Source organism: Myripristis murdjan, chromosome 17 (assembly GCF_902150065.1).
Source record: "Myripristis murdjan chromosome 17, fMyrMur1.1, whole genome shotgun sequence".
Lineage (NCBI taxonomy): Eukaryota > Metazoa > Chordata > Actinopteri > Holocentriformes > Holocentridae > Myripristis > Myripristis murdjan.
Genome location: NC_043996.1, coordinates 23345281 through 23358697, shown reverse-complemented (window position 1 = coordinate 23358697; position 13417 = coordinate 23345281). Strand labels below are relative to the sequence as shown.

General features: G+C 43.9%; 1 protein-coding gene across 1 annotated transcript; it reads left to right on the top strand.

Moving 5' to 3' along the window:
* The first annotated feature begins 602 nt into the window (after positions 1-602).
* Positions 603-12917, top strand: LOC115375132 (leukocyte cell-derived chemotaxin 1). The gene is made up of 7 exons (XM_030074472.1): positions 603-689; positions 1299-1439; positions 2397-2537; positions 4775-4888; positions 7666-7819; positions 10839-10945; positions 11816-12917. The coding sequence occupies exons 1-7, from the start codon at positions 618-620 to the stop codon at positions 12038-12040; spliced, it is 954 nt and encodes a 317-aa protein (XP_029930332.1). The 5' UTR covers positions 603-617; the 3' UTR covers positions 12041-12917.
* Positions 12918-13417: the final 500 nt, after the last annotated feature.

Genomic DNA, 13417 nt, shown 5'->3' with positions numbered 1-13417 from the left:
TGTTTAAGCACTATTAGGCTGACATAAAGCTTCATGATATAAATAGCAGGTAGAAGGACAATCGAGCTCAGAGAGGGACAGGACGGGACAGGACAGGCCAGGATGGGACGGGCTAGGACAGGATAGGGGGAGGAGATGATAGAAGTCAGATAGAATGAACAGAATGTATGATTTTTTTCCCCCTCCTGAAAGTAGACAACAACTTTTTGGCGTGGGTGGCTTCTGACTTTGTGATGATGGAACTAGAGGTCATAATTTACATATTTATCATTACATAACTTCGTAACTTATAATGCACAGTAAAGTCTGTATTGCTCAGATCACCAACCATTATCCACGGTGCAGGGGAGGGGTGGGGTGGGGTGTATGGGTTTGCATTTATCCTGCCGACTGACCCTCATTTGCGCGCGCTGGTAGAGGGCAAGAGGCCAGAGCAGGTGGGGGGGCGTGCGCGTGCACACAGTTTGCGCCACCTAAGCTGGTGTAATAAAACACGACTTGTATGAATGAGCAGGCTTTGTCCCTCTGAGAGAGAGAGAGAGAGAGAGAGAGAGAGAGAGAGAGAGGGAGCTTGCCGAGCTAGTGGACTGGGTCTTCTCAGGTGTTTGGCACCAGTCATGGCCGGGAATTCAGAGAAAGTACCGATCGCTTCAGCGGGACCGGAGGACCTGCAGCAGTTCATGCCACCGGTGAGTGTTCACGGGACATCCCGGGAAACATGTCTTAGATTTACAGCAAATGCATGTGGGGAAGTCAGGGGGCCAAAGCCAAATGGGTGACTGATCGAGAACTGGACAGTGCACCCCTCCCTTACTTGCAGGACCCATGGGTGACCAAGCTGCTTTGTAACTCAACATTGTTGCACGGGCGGTTACGCCTTACACACCGGCGATGTGATAACTTTAATTTGCAGCAACAAGTTGTCAGGTGTGAAACAGCTCTCTCATGTTTATCGACGAGCACGACCTCAATATCAGATTAAAGCTGAATTACCAAAAAGCGACAGTAGGCTAATCAGCATTCTGGTGGTTTTCCTCATAACAAATCGCAATGATCCGAAGGGGTTTAGATGAAACAAAGGAAATATTGCTTTCACTTTTATGTATGTCGAGCAAAACGTTGTCAAAACATTGGATATCGACACTCTTTGGTTTCTGTAAAATAAGTTACTGCTCATGTTTTGAGCAAGAACTTTGTATAGCTCCTTTTTTATAACGACTTTTTATAACCTTTTCTTCACTCCCACAGTATAAGGTTGATATTATTTATTTATTTATTTGTTTATTATTAAACCATAGGCCTACTCTGCCGTGGCCGTAAAGCCCGCAGCCACCGGCCGGCTGCTGAAGGCCGGGATCGCGGTGCTCATTGCGGGGGCCGTGCTGCTCCTGCTGGGGGCCATCGGAGCTTTTTACTTCTGGAATAACAACGAAAAGCATGTAAGAGTGACGCTTGTGTGTGTGTGTGTGTGTGTGGGGTGGGGGGCGACTGAGCTAATAATAGATAGATAGATAATAATAATGATAGATAATTTGACTTGTTTCCAACGCAATTTCACCTGTTTCCATAAACTGAGGCGGCTTGCTCCCTTAGAATAAACATCATCTCACTTGATTAAAGAAAAAAATATTGAAATTGCTTGCACTGGGAAATATTATGTATTATGTATCCATTACTTTTTTGTTGGAAGTAAAATAAGTTACTAAGTCAATACTACAAAACTAAATGAGTCATAATATTGCTTTTTTGCAGTGTGGGCAAGTAGTAAAATGTAAATTAAACACTCCAGTTCCATGGTACAGTCTCAGTCGAAGCTTGGTGAATGGAGGCCTTGTGTGTGTATGAGTGTGTGTGTGTGTGAGAGAGGGAGAGAGAGAGAAAGAGAGTGAGAGAGAGAGCTGGGGATCCATGCAAGGCAAGGCAGGGTGAAGTGAGGTGGGGTGGGGGGTGGGGGGCCTTGTCCGGTCCGGCTGATGCCCCAGGGGCGAGAGGTGTGAGGCAAAAACACTGCTGTCTTAGCTTTCCCCCCTTTCTCCTCCACCAAAGTTGGCTGAGGCTATTAAGATTTTAAAAGCATGATGGGGGTAAAAAAAAAAAAAAAAAAACAGTCCTGATGAAGGGTTGCCATCAATAAGGGCTGTGAGTATTGTATTTTTCTGTACGAGTCTGAGAGAGAAAGAGAGAAAGAGAGAGAGAGAAGGAGAGAGTGAGAGGGGTCCTGTGTGTGAGGGGAAGTCATGGGATAACAGGATAACATGGAGGAGGGTGAAGGAGAGCGACTGCTGAAAGAGAAAAGAGGTGGGGGTGGGATGGCTGGGAACTTGGGAACTCATACCTTACATGCCAGTCTGAAACCTTGTGTGTGTGTGTGTGTGTGTGTGTGTGTGTGTGTGCAGGTATACAATGTCCACTACAGCATGAGCATCAATGGCAAAGTGGAGGAGGGCTCCATGGAGATTGACACAGCCAACAACGTGGAGAGGTTCCGCACCGGCAGCGGGGCGGACGAGGCCGTGGAGGTCCACGATTTCCAGATTGTGAGTTGGACCTGAAGTAATCACTCCAGAAAGTTCTGGGAAAGGCTCGGATCTGTTTTTGCCAATAAGGATTAACCTCACACAGCGGCCACAAGCAGCAGGAGGGGAAAAAAAAACAGAAAACAAGTCCCAGTACTGGACTTATCAACTCAGAGATCAGCGCTCTCTCAGAGTATCTGGGAGCGTCAGAGAATTAGATCAGATTTGATGAAACCTTATAAAGATCCCTGTGGGGAAATTGGGTTGTTGCAGCAGCAGCAGCAGCAGCAGCAGCACAGAATTACGTTATAGATAAGAGCAAGTAAAAGCATTTCACCCCCCACAAATGATGCAGACACCCCTGTGGGTCAGTCAGTGACAAGATCCATCATTCCTTCAAGTTTCATCACAGTCAGACCAGACCATCGTGCCAAAAAACATCACTCCTTTCAAGTTTAATGCAGTGGTGTCTGAGATTATCTATCTGAGTTACATATTCTAAAATACATAACAGCGCCTCCATCAGGCCAATCAGTGACATTGGTAAGGATAGCTAGCAGTAGCCAGGTATGGCTTTTCAAAGTTTTTAATTATATCCCTCATTAGATCAGTCAGTGTATTTTTGATCACAGTGACAAAGTCCATCATCACGCTAAGTTTAATCAAAATCAGCGATGTGGGACTGCTGGCATTTCAAATAGTGAAACACTGACCTGTAATAACGACGCCCCCATCAGACCATTCAGGGTAATTACAGCCTATATAAACGCCTGAACACAGCACAAGGATATACACCCCTCCACATTTCATCAAAATCAGACCAGTGGTGTCTGAGATTTTGAAGTTTTGAAGTTTCAGATAACAGCGCCCCCATTAGGCCAGTCACTGTCATTTGTAAGGATAGCTAATAGCTGGTCAATGAGGGCTTCTCAAAGTTAAAAATTTTGACAATTGTGTGTTCCTTGTTAGATAAGTTAGTATATTTTTAATCACAGTCCATTCTCACACAAATGTAACCTGTTCCACACACCGCCACTTCTTTATTAGACCCAGTTTTGGGGGGGTAGGGGAGTTTCGGGGGGAGATAAAAGCCCACATAGACGTGGTACACATCATGTAAAAGCTGGGAACCCAAAGATTAATTTGAGGTGCAGTTCAGCACGGTTTGACAAGTTATTTTAGTCATAAATCTGTAATAAACATTCTGTTTTGGTTAGGCACCTACATATATATTAATTTATTGAGTGTATAAAGGTTATGATAGGAGCAAAATGATAGCCATTCCCATAATCAATGATGTCTCATAAGTTACTGCAGCAATATTTGGGTTGACATCATTTGTCACACAGATTTGGTGCAAAATATGACTATTTGTGACCTCTCAAGAATTAATAAAAATGCTCAATCATCCGTCCAAAATCCCACATTGCCACATTGGTGTCAAAAAGTTTTGATATTTGGAGATTTCTGTAAGAACTTTTTGGCAACTGGACGGTGAGCATTATGTTCCTGAAATTTCTCAGAAACTCACCTTTTATTGTCAATCTGTGTAGGAAAGGAACATCTTCTGAATGTCCTCGGTCTCTAGATTGTGGATGTAAAGTTTCACGAGGCTGTGATTCTCCTAGAGGTCACAATAGGACATTTTATACCGTGACGTGAAGTTTCAGAAAATGGTCTCACTACAATGAAATGGCTCCTATGGCAGCTAACATCCTCACACATGAATAAAATGTGGCTCATTGAATCCACAGGAGTCTCAGCTTTCCATTCAAACCCTATTTATGCAACACCAATACTGTTTAGGCCCCAGTATGCAGAAATACAGCATTTTAGAATAGGCACAAATAACACATTTGTACCGCATGCAAAAACCTGCCTGGTTTGTGGCCCAAACTGCGTGGCATTAGCATAAGGTGGGCATGTCTGCAAACGGGAGACTTGCTGGTGTCCATAGAAACCATTTTCATTCAGATATGTGGAGGTCAGGGTCAAGGGGCCCCTTTGAAAATGGACAGTTTTTCCCTCAACAAAATTGAGTCATTTTTGGCTTATTGGTCAAAGTTAGGGTTAGCTGGACTAGGAAACACAAACTCGCAAGGTGAAAGGAATGATGAGGTAGGAGGATTACTGAAATGTTTTTCTGCAGTCTACTGTTGAGCCGGTGGAGTGGTTGTGACTAGTTCTTTCCACCACAGCCAAATCTCAGCTTAATGTTCCCTCTCTCCAATACCAACCCCCCCCCCTCCTCTCTCCAGGGGATCACAGGGATCCGGTTTTCAGGAGGAGAGAAGTGCTACATTAAGACCCAGGTGAAGGCTCGCCTGCCTGACGTGGAGGCTCTCAACAAGGACTCTCTGACGCTGGACCTGGTGGGTTTGTCCGTCTCGTCAGTCTCTGTTACCTGTCAGAGAACACACGCCGTCTCCGGGCTGCTTTCTTTGTCTTTGAACGGATACACCGTGTTTCAGGGAGGCACCCGGTGTAGTTTGTGACCAGCAGGAGTTGTAGGAAAACTCCATTCCTTGTTTATCCAGCATGGTGGTGACGTATTACACACGCCGATGTAAACAATGCAACTTTAAAAACATCCCAAAATAAGACTTTGCGAATGTCTCGAGGCAGTAATTGTATTCATGTTTTTTTTTTATTATTATTATTTTATTTTAGAAATTTCAAATGTAAACAAAAAAACAAAAAACAACAAGTGTGCCTACAAGGAATATTATATTTTAAATGATGAGAAGATTGACACCAAAAGTTGAGTGACAGCATGTGGCTAGCATCAGTCCAAGTAAGACGACAGGCCCTTTGAGAGTGAAATACTGTTTTATTTTTTTTATTTATTGCAGATCTAAACAATTTAAAGCTCCAATAATCAAAACGACTGAGACTTGAGCTGACAAATACATTGGGTATGTGAGTAAATCTGAAGTGGGTCAGGCCGGCCACAAACTCAGCCATTAAATTATGTTATTTTATTCTTACTCGGGGTGTAAAACTTAATGGGAAAAAAGGCCTGAACCGTTCAATACAGAGTAAAACCGAACCATAAAACACAAACCGTTCAATACACAACACGCCCTGCAACGTGCAGAGTTACAAAACAGATCCACGGTGCGAGAGCCGCCCAACCAAACACTTAGTTCATGAATTAATAAACCTACTGAACGTATTTTAATGTTTGTTTGAAATAGTCTTAGCAGACTTTTGCCTTTGGGAGAATACGTGTTGATTTCAAAGTGTTTCTGAATGAAAAAAAAGTTATGTTTGCAAATGATAAAAAATACAGGGGGCATTGGAAATAGCAGGGTGTTTTTTCCTCCCTAATGTTTTAACAGAAACTGAAACCGAAATCGTGACCCAGAAACTGCAATTCAAAAGCGAACCACTGGTTTGTTGAACTGTTACTCCCCCAATTCTTACTTATTCAAACTTAATCCGCGCTTTTGTCGGCAGAGTCAACATGATGGACTCTGGCAGCTGAAAATGGCGCTTTATTTATGTATCAGATTTCATATAAATTTGATCAGCCTCCAACAAGCCATTTAAGGTTAGTTACCACCTGACTTCAGGGACTTTGGAGACTAGAAAGCTATTTTTCAACATATTTTACACTAAAGAGTCAGCATGGAGAGTGAATGACCTTCTGGGGACTCGTGGATTATTTTGGATTTTGTGCTCTCATCAGCTGACCAGCAAGATCAGTCCTCCAAAAAACGCGACGTATTCCTTTAAGATCAACAAAGCACAGCGAAACGTCTACTTTGAATATAATGGATTATTGAAATATTATCACGAAAACTACACCCACCCATCCCCCTCCTTCTCCACCCCCCATGCAGAAACACACCACTGCCTGTGATTGTTGAATTGAGGCTGCCTGATAATTAAAATCATTTAGTTCTGCATAAGCCTCACATCCACATAAATCCACATCACCCAGAATTGCCCTGATGAACACGAGTGCACATCAACACACACGCACACATATACACAAACACACACACACACACACACACACACCCATGCAAGCACACAATTAATTATCACGCAGGGCTGCTCTTATTGCCTCTCTCTGCCTCATAAATGATCATTTGTTTCACGTTTGTGCGCTTGCGTGTGTATTTCTGTTATTGCCTCCCTCTGCCTCATAAATGATAGTTTATTTCACGTCTGTGCGTCGTTTGTGTGTGTGTGTGTATGTGAGAGAGAGAGAGAGAGAGAGAGAGCACGTGTATGTGTGTCTATGTGTGTGTATGTGTGCGTGTGTGTGTGTAGATAGGGAGATGTAGTTATAATAGTTGCTGCAGGCTGGTCATTTGCTATAATTTAGAGTGATGGCAAATATGGGTTAGATAAGCACACACTCACGCACACACACACACACACACACACACACAGACACACGCACAGAGACACACACACGCTCCCATCCAGGCAGAGTGGGTCAGATAAACTCTTATCAGTCGCGCAGTGGAGGAGGACCCCCGCTTTTATTTGTCCCTCCAGCGAATCATTTGAGCTGAAGGAAAAAAAAAAAAAATACAGCAGCATTTTTGGAAGGTTAGAGGATAACATTCCCCAAACATGGTTGTGGCTAGTGTTCTGCAGGCCTGAGGAACGAGCGCCTCTGGCAAAAAGCATGTACACAGAGTTCCTCTTTTACCTGCAGGCTGTAGATATAGAGTATATATGTTTACCGAGTCTCTCCTCTGGAAGTCTCATTAGTTTATCTGCTGCTGTTTTTCAAAAACTCATACATTTAGGCCATCCGACATTTCCTTCCCTCAGATCTTAATGAGTCCTGACACTGTGTATACAGCTAAATGTAAGGGCAGAGAACAGAGGAGGATGTGTACGCGAGAGCCTCGGGGGCTTCCCTTTTATTATGTGATTCCATGTTATTATGAGGAGCATTAACAACACGGCATTAATGTGGATTAAGGCTGGGACAGAACTGGAAAAACATCAAGTGTGGGCTGTTTAGAGAGGAAGGCTAGTTAGAGGCTATGTGAACAAGTGTGATGTTGTGCCGTTAGCAGCCACACACACACACACACACACGCGTCTTCAGACACCGCTGGGATCTGCTCGCTCGTTTACCGGCTAACAGCTCTTTTCTCCTCTCCGTCTTTGCCCACCAAAGGAGGACGAAGTGATGCCTGCCAAATTCGAGGAGGACTCTCTGATCTGGGTGGCGGCAGACACGCCCCTCTCTGACTCCGCCTTCCTCAGCAACAAGATCAAGGACCTGTGTGGAGATCTGCCAATCTTCTGGCTCCGTCCCACCTACCCCACCGGTAGGCAGTCAGACGGCTTACGGGCAAAGACTTGAAAAGTGTCTATAGCAGATAGCGAGCACAACAGGAATCACTAATCAAGTCCGCTGCTGACGCTGTTACTAAATATTCAGCAGCGTATCATCTGACAGGGAAAAGGTTTATTTGAACAGGAAGTCCGTTAATAGTCCAGTCGTTTTATGAAAAAACCGAGGACTAATCTCAAGAGAAGCAAACTCAGCTGATTTTGTATCCTCAGTTTGTCCTAAGTGAGAGAAAAAAGTCCCAAGGAATCCCATTGGTGGAAAGTTTTGAAAATCACCTATATATGACCATATAATAACCAAAAAATGCCCTTTTTAACACACAGGGGAAAGGGGTTCAAAATGTCACTTTCAGATATCACTATAAAAATTCACAAGTTGATTACACACACAAAGACAAGAAAAAAAGTCAATTACAAGTTCTTTGAATTATTCTGTTTACACATGCATATCACACATTATCTGATTTGATATGCGCTAATTGGAATAAATGCCAGAACAGATATTGAAATGAATTAAAGGTTACTATATATACACTACTCACAAAAAGTTAGGGATATTTGGCTTTTGGGTGAAAATTATGGAAAATATAAAAAGTTAACGCTACAGTGATATTATATCATGAAAGTAGGCCATTTAAGTAGAAGCATGCACTGGTGATTTCCTCATCTCAAACAATTTCTTGAAACAAAAGCCAACAACAGTGGTGGATAAACCACAACAAAAAATGTCAGTGTCAATAACTTGTCATGTGCCCTTGAGCATCAATTACAGCTTGACAACGACGTCTCATGCTGTTCACAAGTCGACTTATTGTCTGCTGAGGCATGGCATCCCACTCTTCTTGAAGGGCGGCCCTCAGGACATTGAGGTTCTGGGGTACAGAGCTCCGAGCCTCTACACGGCGACTCAGCTGATCCCATAGGTTTTCTATGGGATTCAGGTCTGGAGAAAGTGCAGGCCACTCCATTTGAGGTACCCCAGTCTCCAGCAGCCATTCCCTAATGATATGACCTCGATGAGCTGGAGCATCAAACACCTGATGTGAATTTTGCTGTTAAACTCCTTGTTAGAGAACAGCAACTTGTGCAAAAAGTACTGAAACATTGAACAGTTGGACATGTGCATTCAAAAGTTTACAGAAGGTCACATTAAGTTCACCTGTAAAGGTTATAATGCATTTTAGGTTCATCCTGAAATTTCACCTGAAAGCCGAATATCCCTAACTTTTTGTGAGTAGTGTATAGTAACCTTTTAATTCACTGTTTAAATATCTGTTCTGGCATTTATTCCTTATATTCCTTATTAGCGTATATCAAATTACTGGACTATAAGCAGTACTCGAGAAATAAAAACGGTCAAAATCATCCACCCTGTAAAACTGCCATCCTCCCTTTTCATCAAGTGAAAAAAATTGACCATCCCCCCTGATTTTTTTTTTTTTCAACTCGACTACTGACTATAAGTATCATCCGCAAAATGTTGAAAAATCTGTAATTTAGGTCAGCTGCCTGTCAGGTGTTTTGTCATGCACACCTGTTAATTACTGTTAATGAACCGTCAACACCTTTGGTCCATGCTGGGGTCACAAAAAGAAAAGGCTTAGGGCTTGAAATCTAAAAACTCAGTTAAAAGTTATGTGTTAAGGGTTAGGATTGAGGTCAGGGCCCGATCATGGAAGCACGACAACCCGGGGCCAAAAGTTCATGGGGGCCCCTCCTGCAGCATCACACACACGCTGAATGAAATGCTGCATATGTAAACAAATGGAGGTAGACGATCTCTATGCATTTGTCAGTGATTCAAAAAAGTCCCCAAAAAGACATGAACATGAGGAGACAGTTTCTTTTAGTTCCCACATCCAACAACAAAAAGAACTTAAAACTTGTAATGTAGCAGACTCTTCTTAAAAAAAATCTTAAAACTCCTCAAAACTGGCCACTGCAATTTCTATACACATTCATGCACATATTTCCAATCCCCATATAAATCAAATAAAGCTTGCTGCTCGGTGTATAACATAAAGTTTAACACAGAATCAGCTGTTAGACAAACTTTGTCCTAGTAATCTAGATTTCCACCTCTGTGATGAGACAATTATTTAATACTTGCCTTTATTTTCCTCATTTTTTCCACATATTGACAGAATAGCCTCAAATTGTCAAGACTTTGAAGAGAAGATGAAACAAATTGTGTGTTTTTTTTGGATCAGTAACATCACAAACAAGATTCATCTGGGCCTGTATGTAAGATTAATCATAACCGCAAAAAAAGGGCACATATGCCCGGTCAATAATCCTGCCCAGATTAGGGTCGTTTAGCCATGTAGAAAAAATCTAGTTAGTTACGGTGATGAGGCAGTAAGGTAATTGATGCAAGAAGGCATTTCCAGGCGTAGGGACGTTTTCACTCGCTGATAGTCAGGAGGCACTGATGAAGTCTGTTGATTAGCACAAAATGTCCATTATTGTCTATCCGAGGTGGCTTGAATCCATTGTTACTTTACTGTTGAGACGAATCTTGTTATGTATCGACTATCAAAATGAAGGATAAACAACAAACATACCTTGCTGCTGCCACATTGTCCACACACACACACACACACACACGTGTTTTGAGACCATGTGAGTGCCTCATCAAGTCTCGCACCCAGCAGAGGATGTGGGTCAATATGGCAGCTGTTATGAAAAGCCTTTTTTTGAAAAATACAAGCACCTCTGAAGTTTTTAAATGGGTGCTGTTTCCAAGATACTGAGTGTGCAATTCTGCTGGCTGGTCATAAAAAAAAAAAAAAAAAAAAAAAAAAAAAAAAAGCTCAAAGCAGAATTTTGTGGTGCCTCGTTTGGGGACTTAAAAAAAAAAAAAAAAACAACAAAAACTGCCAGAGGAATGATGACGCTATCAGATGCGGCGCCACGTGCAGGCGTTCGCACCGCCGCGTCCCTAAATGTGGTCCGCTGTCAGATACTGAGAGTGTGATGTGTGTGTGTGTGCAGGCGGACAGAGGAAGAGGAGGGCCGTCCCCCGCCAGCGCCGCCAGGCACCCGCGGCCGAGGAGGAAGAGGACGTAGAGGCAGAATTCAACCCAGAGAACCCCTATCAGGTGAGTCACACACATCCGCTGACACGTTCCGCTTACATTCAGCCATGCCCACGTCCCACCGGAGCCCTCACGACTGTCCAATCGCATCTGAGCGCTACCTGAGGAGACTTTTTGCCGAGCAGAGTTTCTCACAGCTGTGCGAGCGGCAGCAGATGCCGGGGTCACGGCGGAGGGGCAGGACTGTCACTGCAAATCTGAGTGAGCGTGGGTGTTTTCTTTCTTTTTTCTTTTTTTTGTCTCTATGTGTTTTGTATATGAGGCTGTCTGGTCTGACCAAGTCTTTTAGAACAGCCCGTCTACAGCTTCTCCTTTCAGCCGCTGAAGCTCTGTGAATAATTCCACTCAAGGCCCCCCCCTCCTCTGTCGTGCCCCCTTTGCCCTGCTGTGCACACAGACTCCCATACATATACATCTCCACAGCCCGCCCCCCTCTTTCCTCGTCCCTTATGTTGGGCCCCACTTCCCTAATCCCTCTCTTTTCCTACCCCTGAAAGAATGAAGCATCCCCCAACCCCCGCAACACACTCTTGACAGCCACAGAGGGGGAAAAATAGTGAGCTGTACGAGCCGTATGCGTTGAAAAAGAAAATATTTGACAACAAAAACCCACATCTGACAACATCCCCTCCTCCCCATCCCGCCTGTCGGAAATCCATTTTTAATTGGTTTGAAACGAGCTTTCTCCGCCACTAAAGCTCCAAAACATCACATCGCACAATGCGACAAGAAACGAAAAACGCTGTGTATACACACACACACACTGCAAAACTCCCAAAACAAACACACACACACACACACACACACACACACACACACAAAAAAACACACTCTGACCACTGCCATCCTTCTCCTTTCTGTCTCCCCTGTCAGAGAGGTCTTGAAGGCGAGGAGGGCACCATGACCTTTGACCCCATGCTGGACCACCAGGGCGTGTGCTGCACCGAGTGCCGCCGCAGCTACACCCAGTGCCAGAGGATCTGCGAGCCGCTGGGAGGGTACCACCCGTGGCCCTACCACTACCGCGGCTGCAGGGTGGTGTGCAGAGCCATCATGCCCTGCCGCTGGTGGGTGGCACGCATCCTGGGCATCGTGTAAACACCCGAGCCCACCTCGGGAACGGCTCGCGAGGAGGAGGCGATGAAAGGGAAATGTTAACGAAGGGGGAGACGAAGGGGGAGGCTTCCTAGTCCCATCTAGGTACCTGTTGGGTCCGAATGTAGTAAAGGAAAACGGTACGACTTTAAAGAGGCAGCACGAGAAATGATCAAAAGGAGCAGGATCAGTAGCCGTGTTCAGCATTGCGCATTATAAATGTGTAGCACAGAATCTAAGCCGCACGATATCACATGTAAAGGTATACTATACTTAACGCCCTGCACACTGTATAGCTAGTCTTATTATTAAGAAGAAAACATGCCGACCAACTGAAGTATAGAAAAATGTCCTGTACCATGATGCTGAAATTACATAAAAGCCAATCAAGTACATGACTGGAATACAAACTTGCATCACAGCAGCCCCCTCTCTCTCTTTATGACAAGCAGTTTTTCCATTAACTTGTATTTATAAGGCTGATAATCTGTCCTTTTTCTTTTCTGTCATTCTTTGCTTTTCGATGTAAATAAATGTATATGGTGCAAAGTATTCCCCGAAGGCAGGGTAAGCAGCAAGTTAGCCGGCTTGGATAGCGCCTGGTTTATGTGTGTGTGTACGTGTGTGTGTGTTTTTCCACTTTTCATCGAGCTAGTGAGAAATATTTCTGGCTTCTGTTTTACTTTACCCCTGTCCCTCCCCTGTTTTCTTCCCAGGTAGTGCACACATTTAAGAGAAGGAAAAAAAAAAGAAAAAAAGAAAAAAAGTACTGTTTGCTTTGTCCTGGAAGCTCCTTTCAACGACGAGTATTTTTCATCTGCATTAAAGAGGCGATTTCAAAGTGCAATGTCACCCAATAAACCTTTTTTTTTTAAGTAAACTTTCAATTATCACCTCTCTTTTCTGTTGTTCACCAAAAATGACTTTACAACCAATTTGTAAAAAAAAAAAAACACATATTGCGCCAGATGAGATTGTGGAGTTAATTTCTGCTCAGCTTTTGGGACGCCGCCCCCTCTCTGACACTCAAAACCCCTTTAGGCACTTTTCACTTTTTTTTTGCGATATGTCACATCTGGTAGCGGCTCCAAAGGGGATGAGCAGAAAGAAGTTTCCAGAGTTCTTTAATGTGAGAGTTGCAGCTCTAGAACTCTTTAATGAGACTAAAGACTCTGTAGCCGTCACGCTCCCAGATCTTACCCACGATGCAAAGCGCTTAGCTCCTTTTGATGTCACGGAGCTGCTTCAGGCTGGGGGGTGGGGAGGGGGGTAGGGGGTAAGGGTGGGGGCGGTGTGTGTGTGTGTGTGTGTGTCAGGGAGAGTGGAGGAGTGTGTGTTCATGTGTGTGTGTGAGAGAGAGAGAAAAGAGAGGGAGAAGGA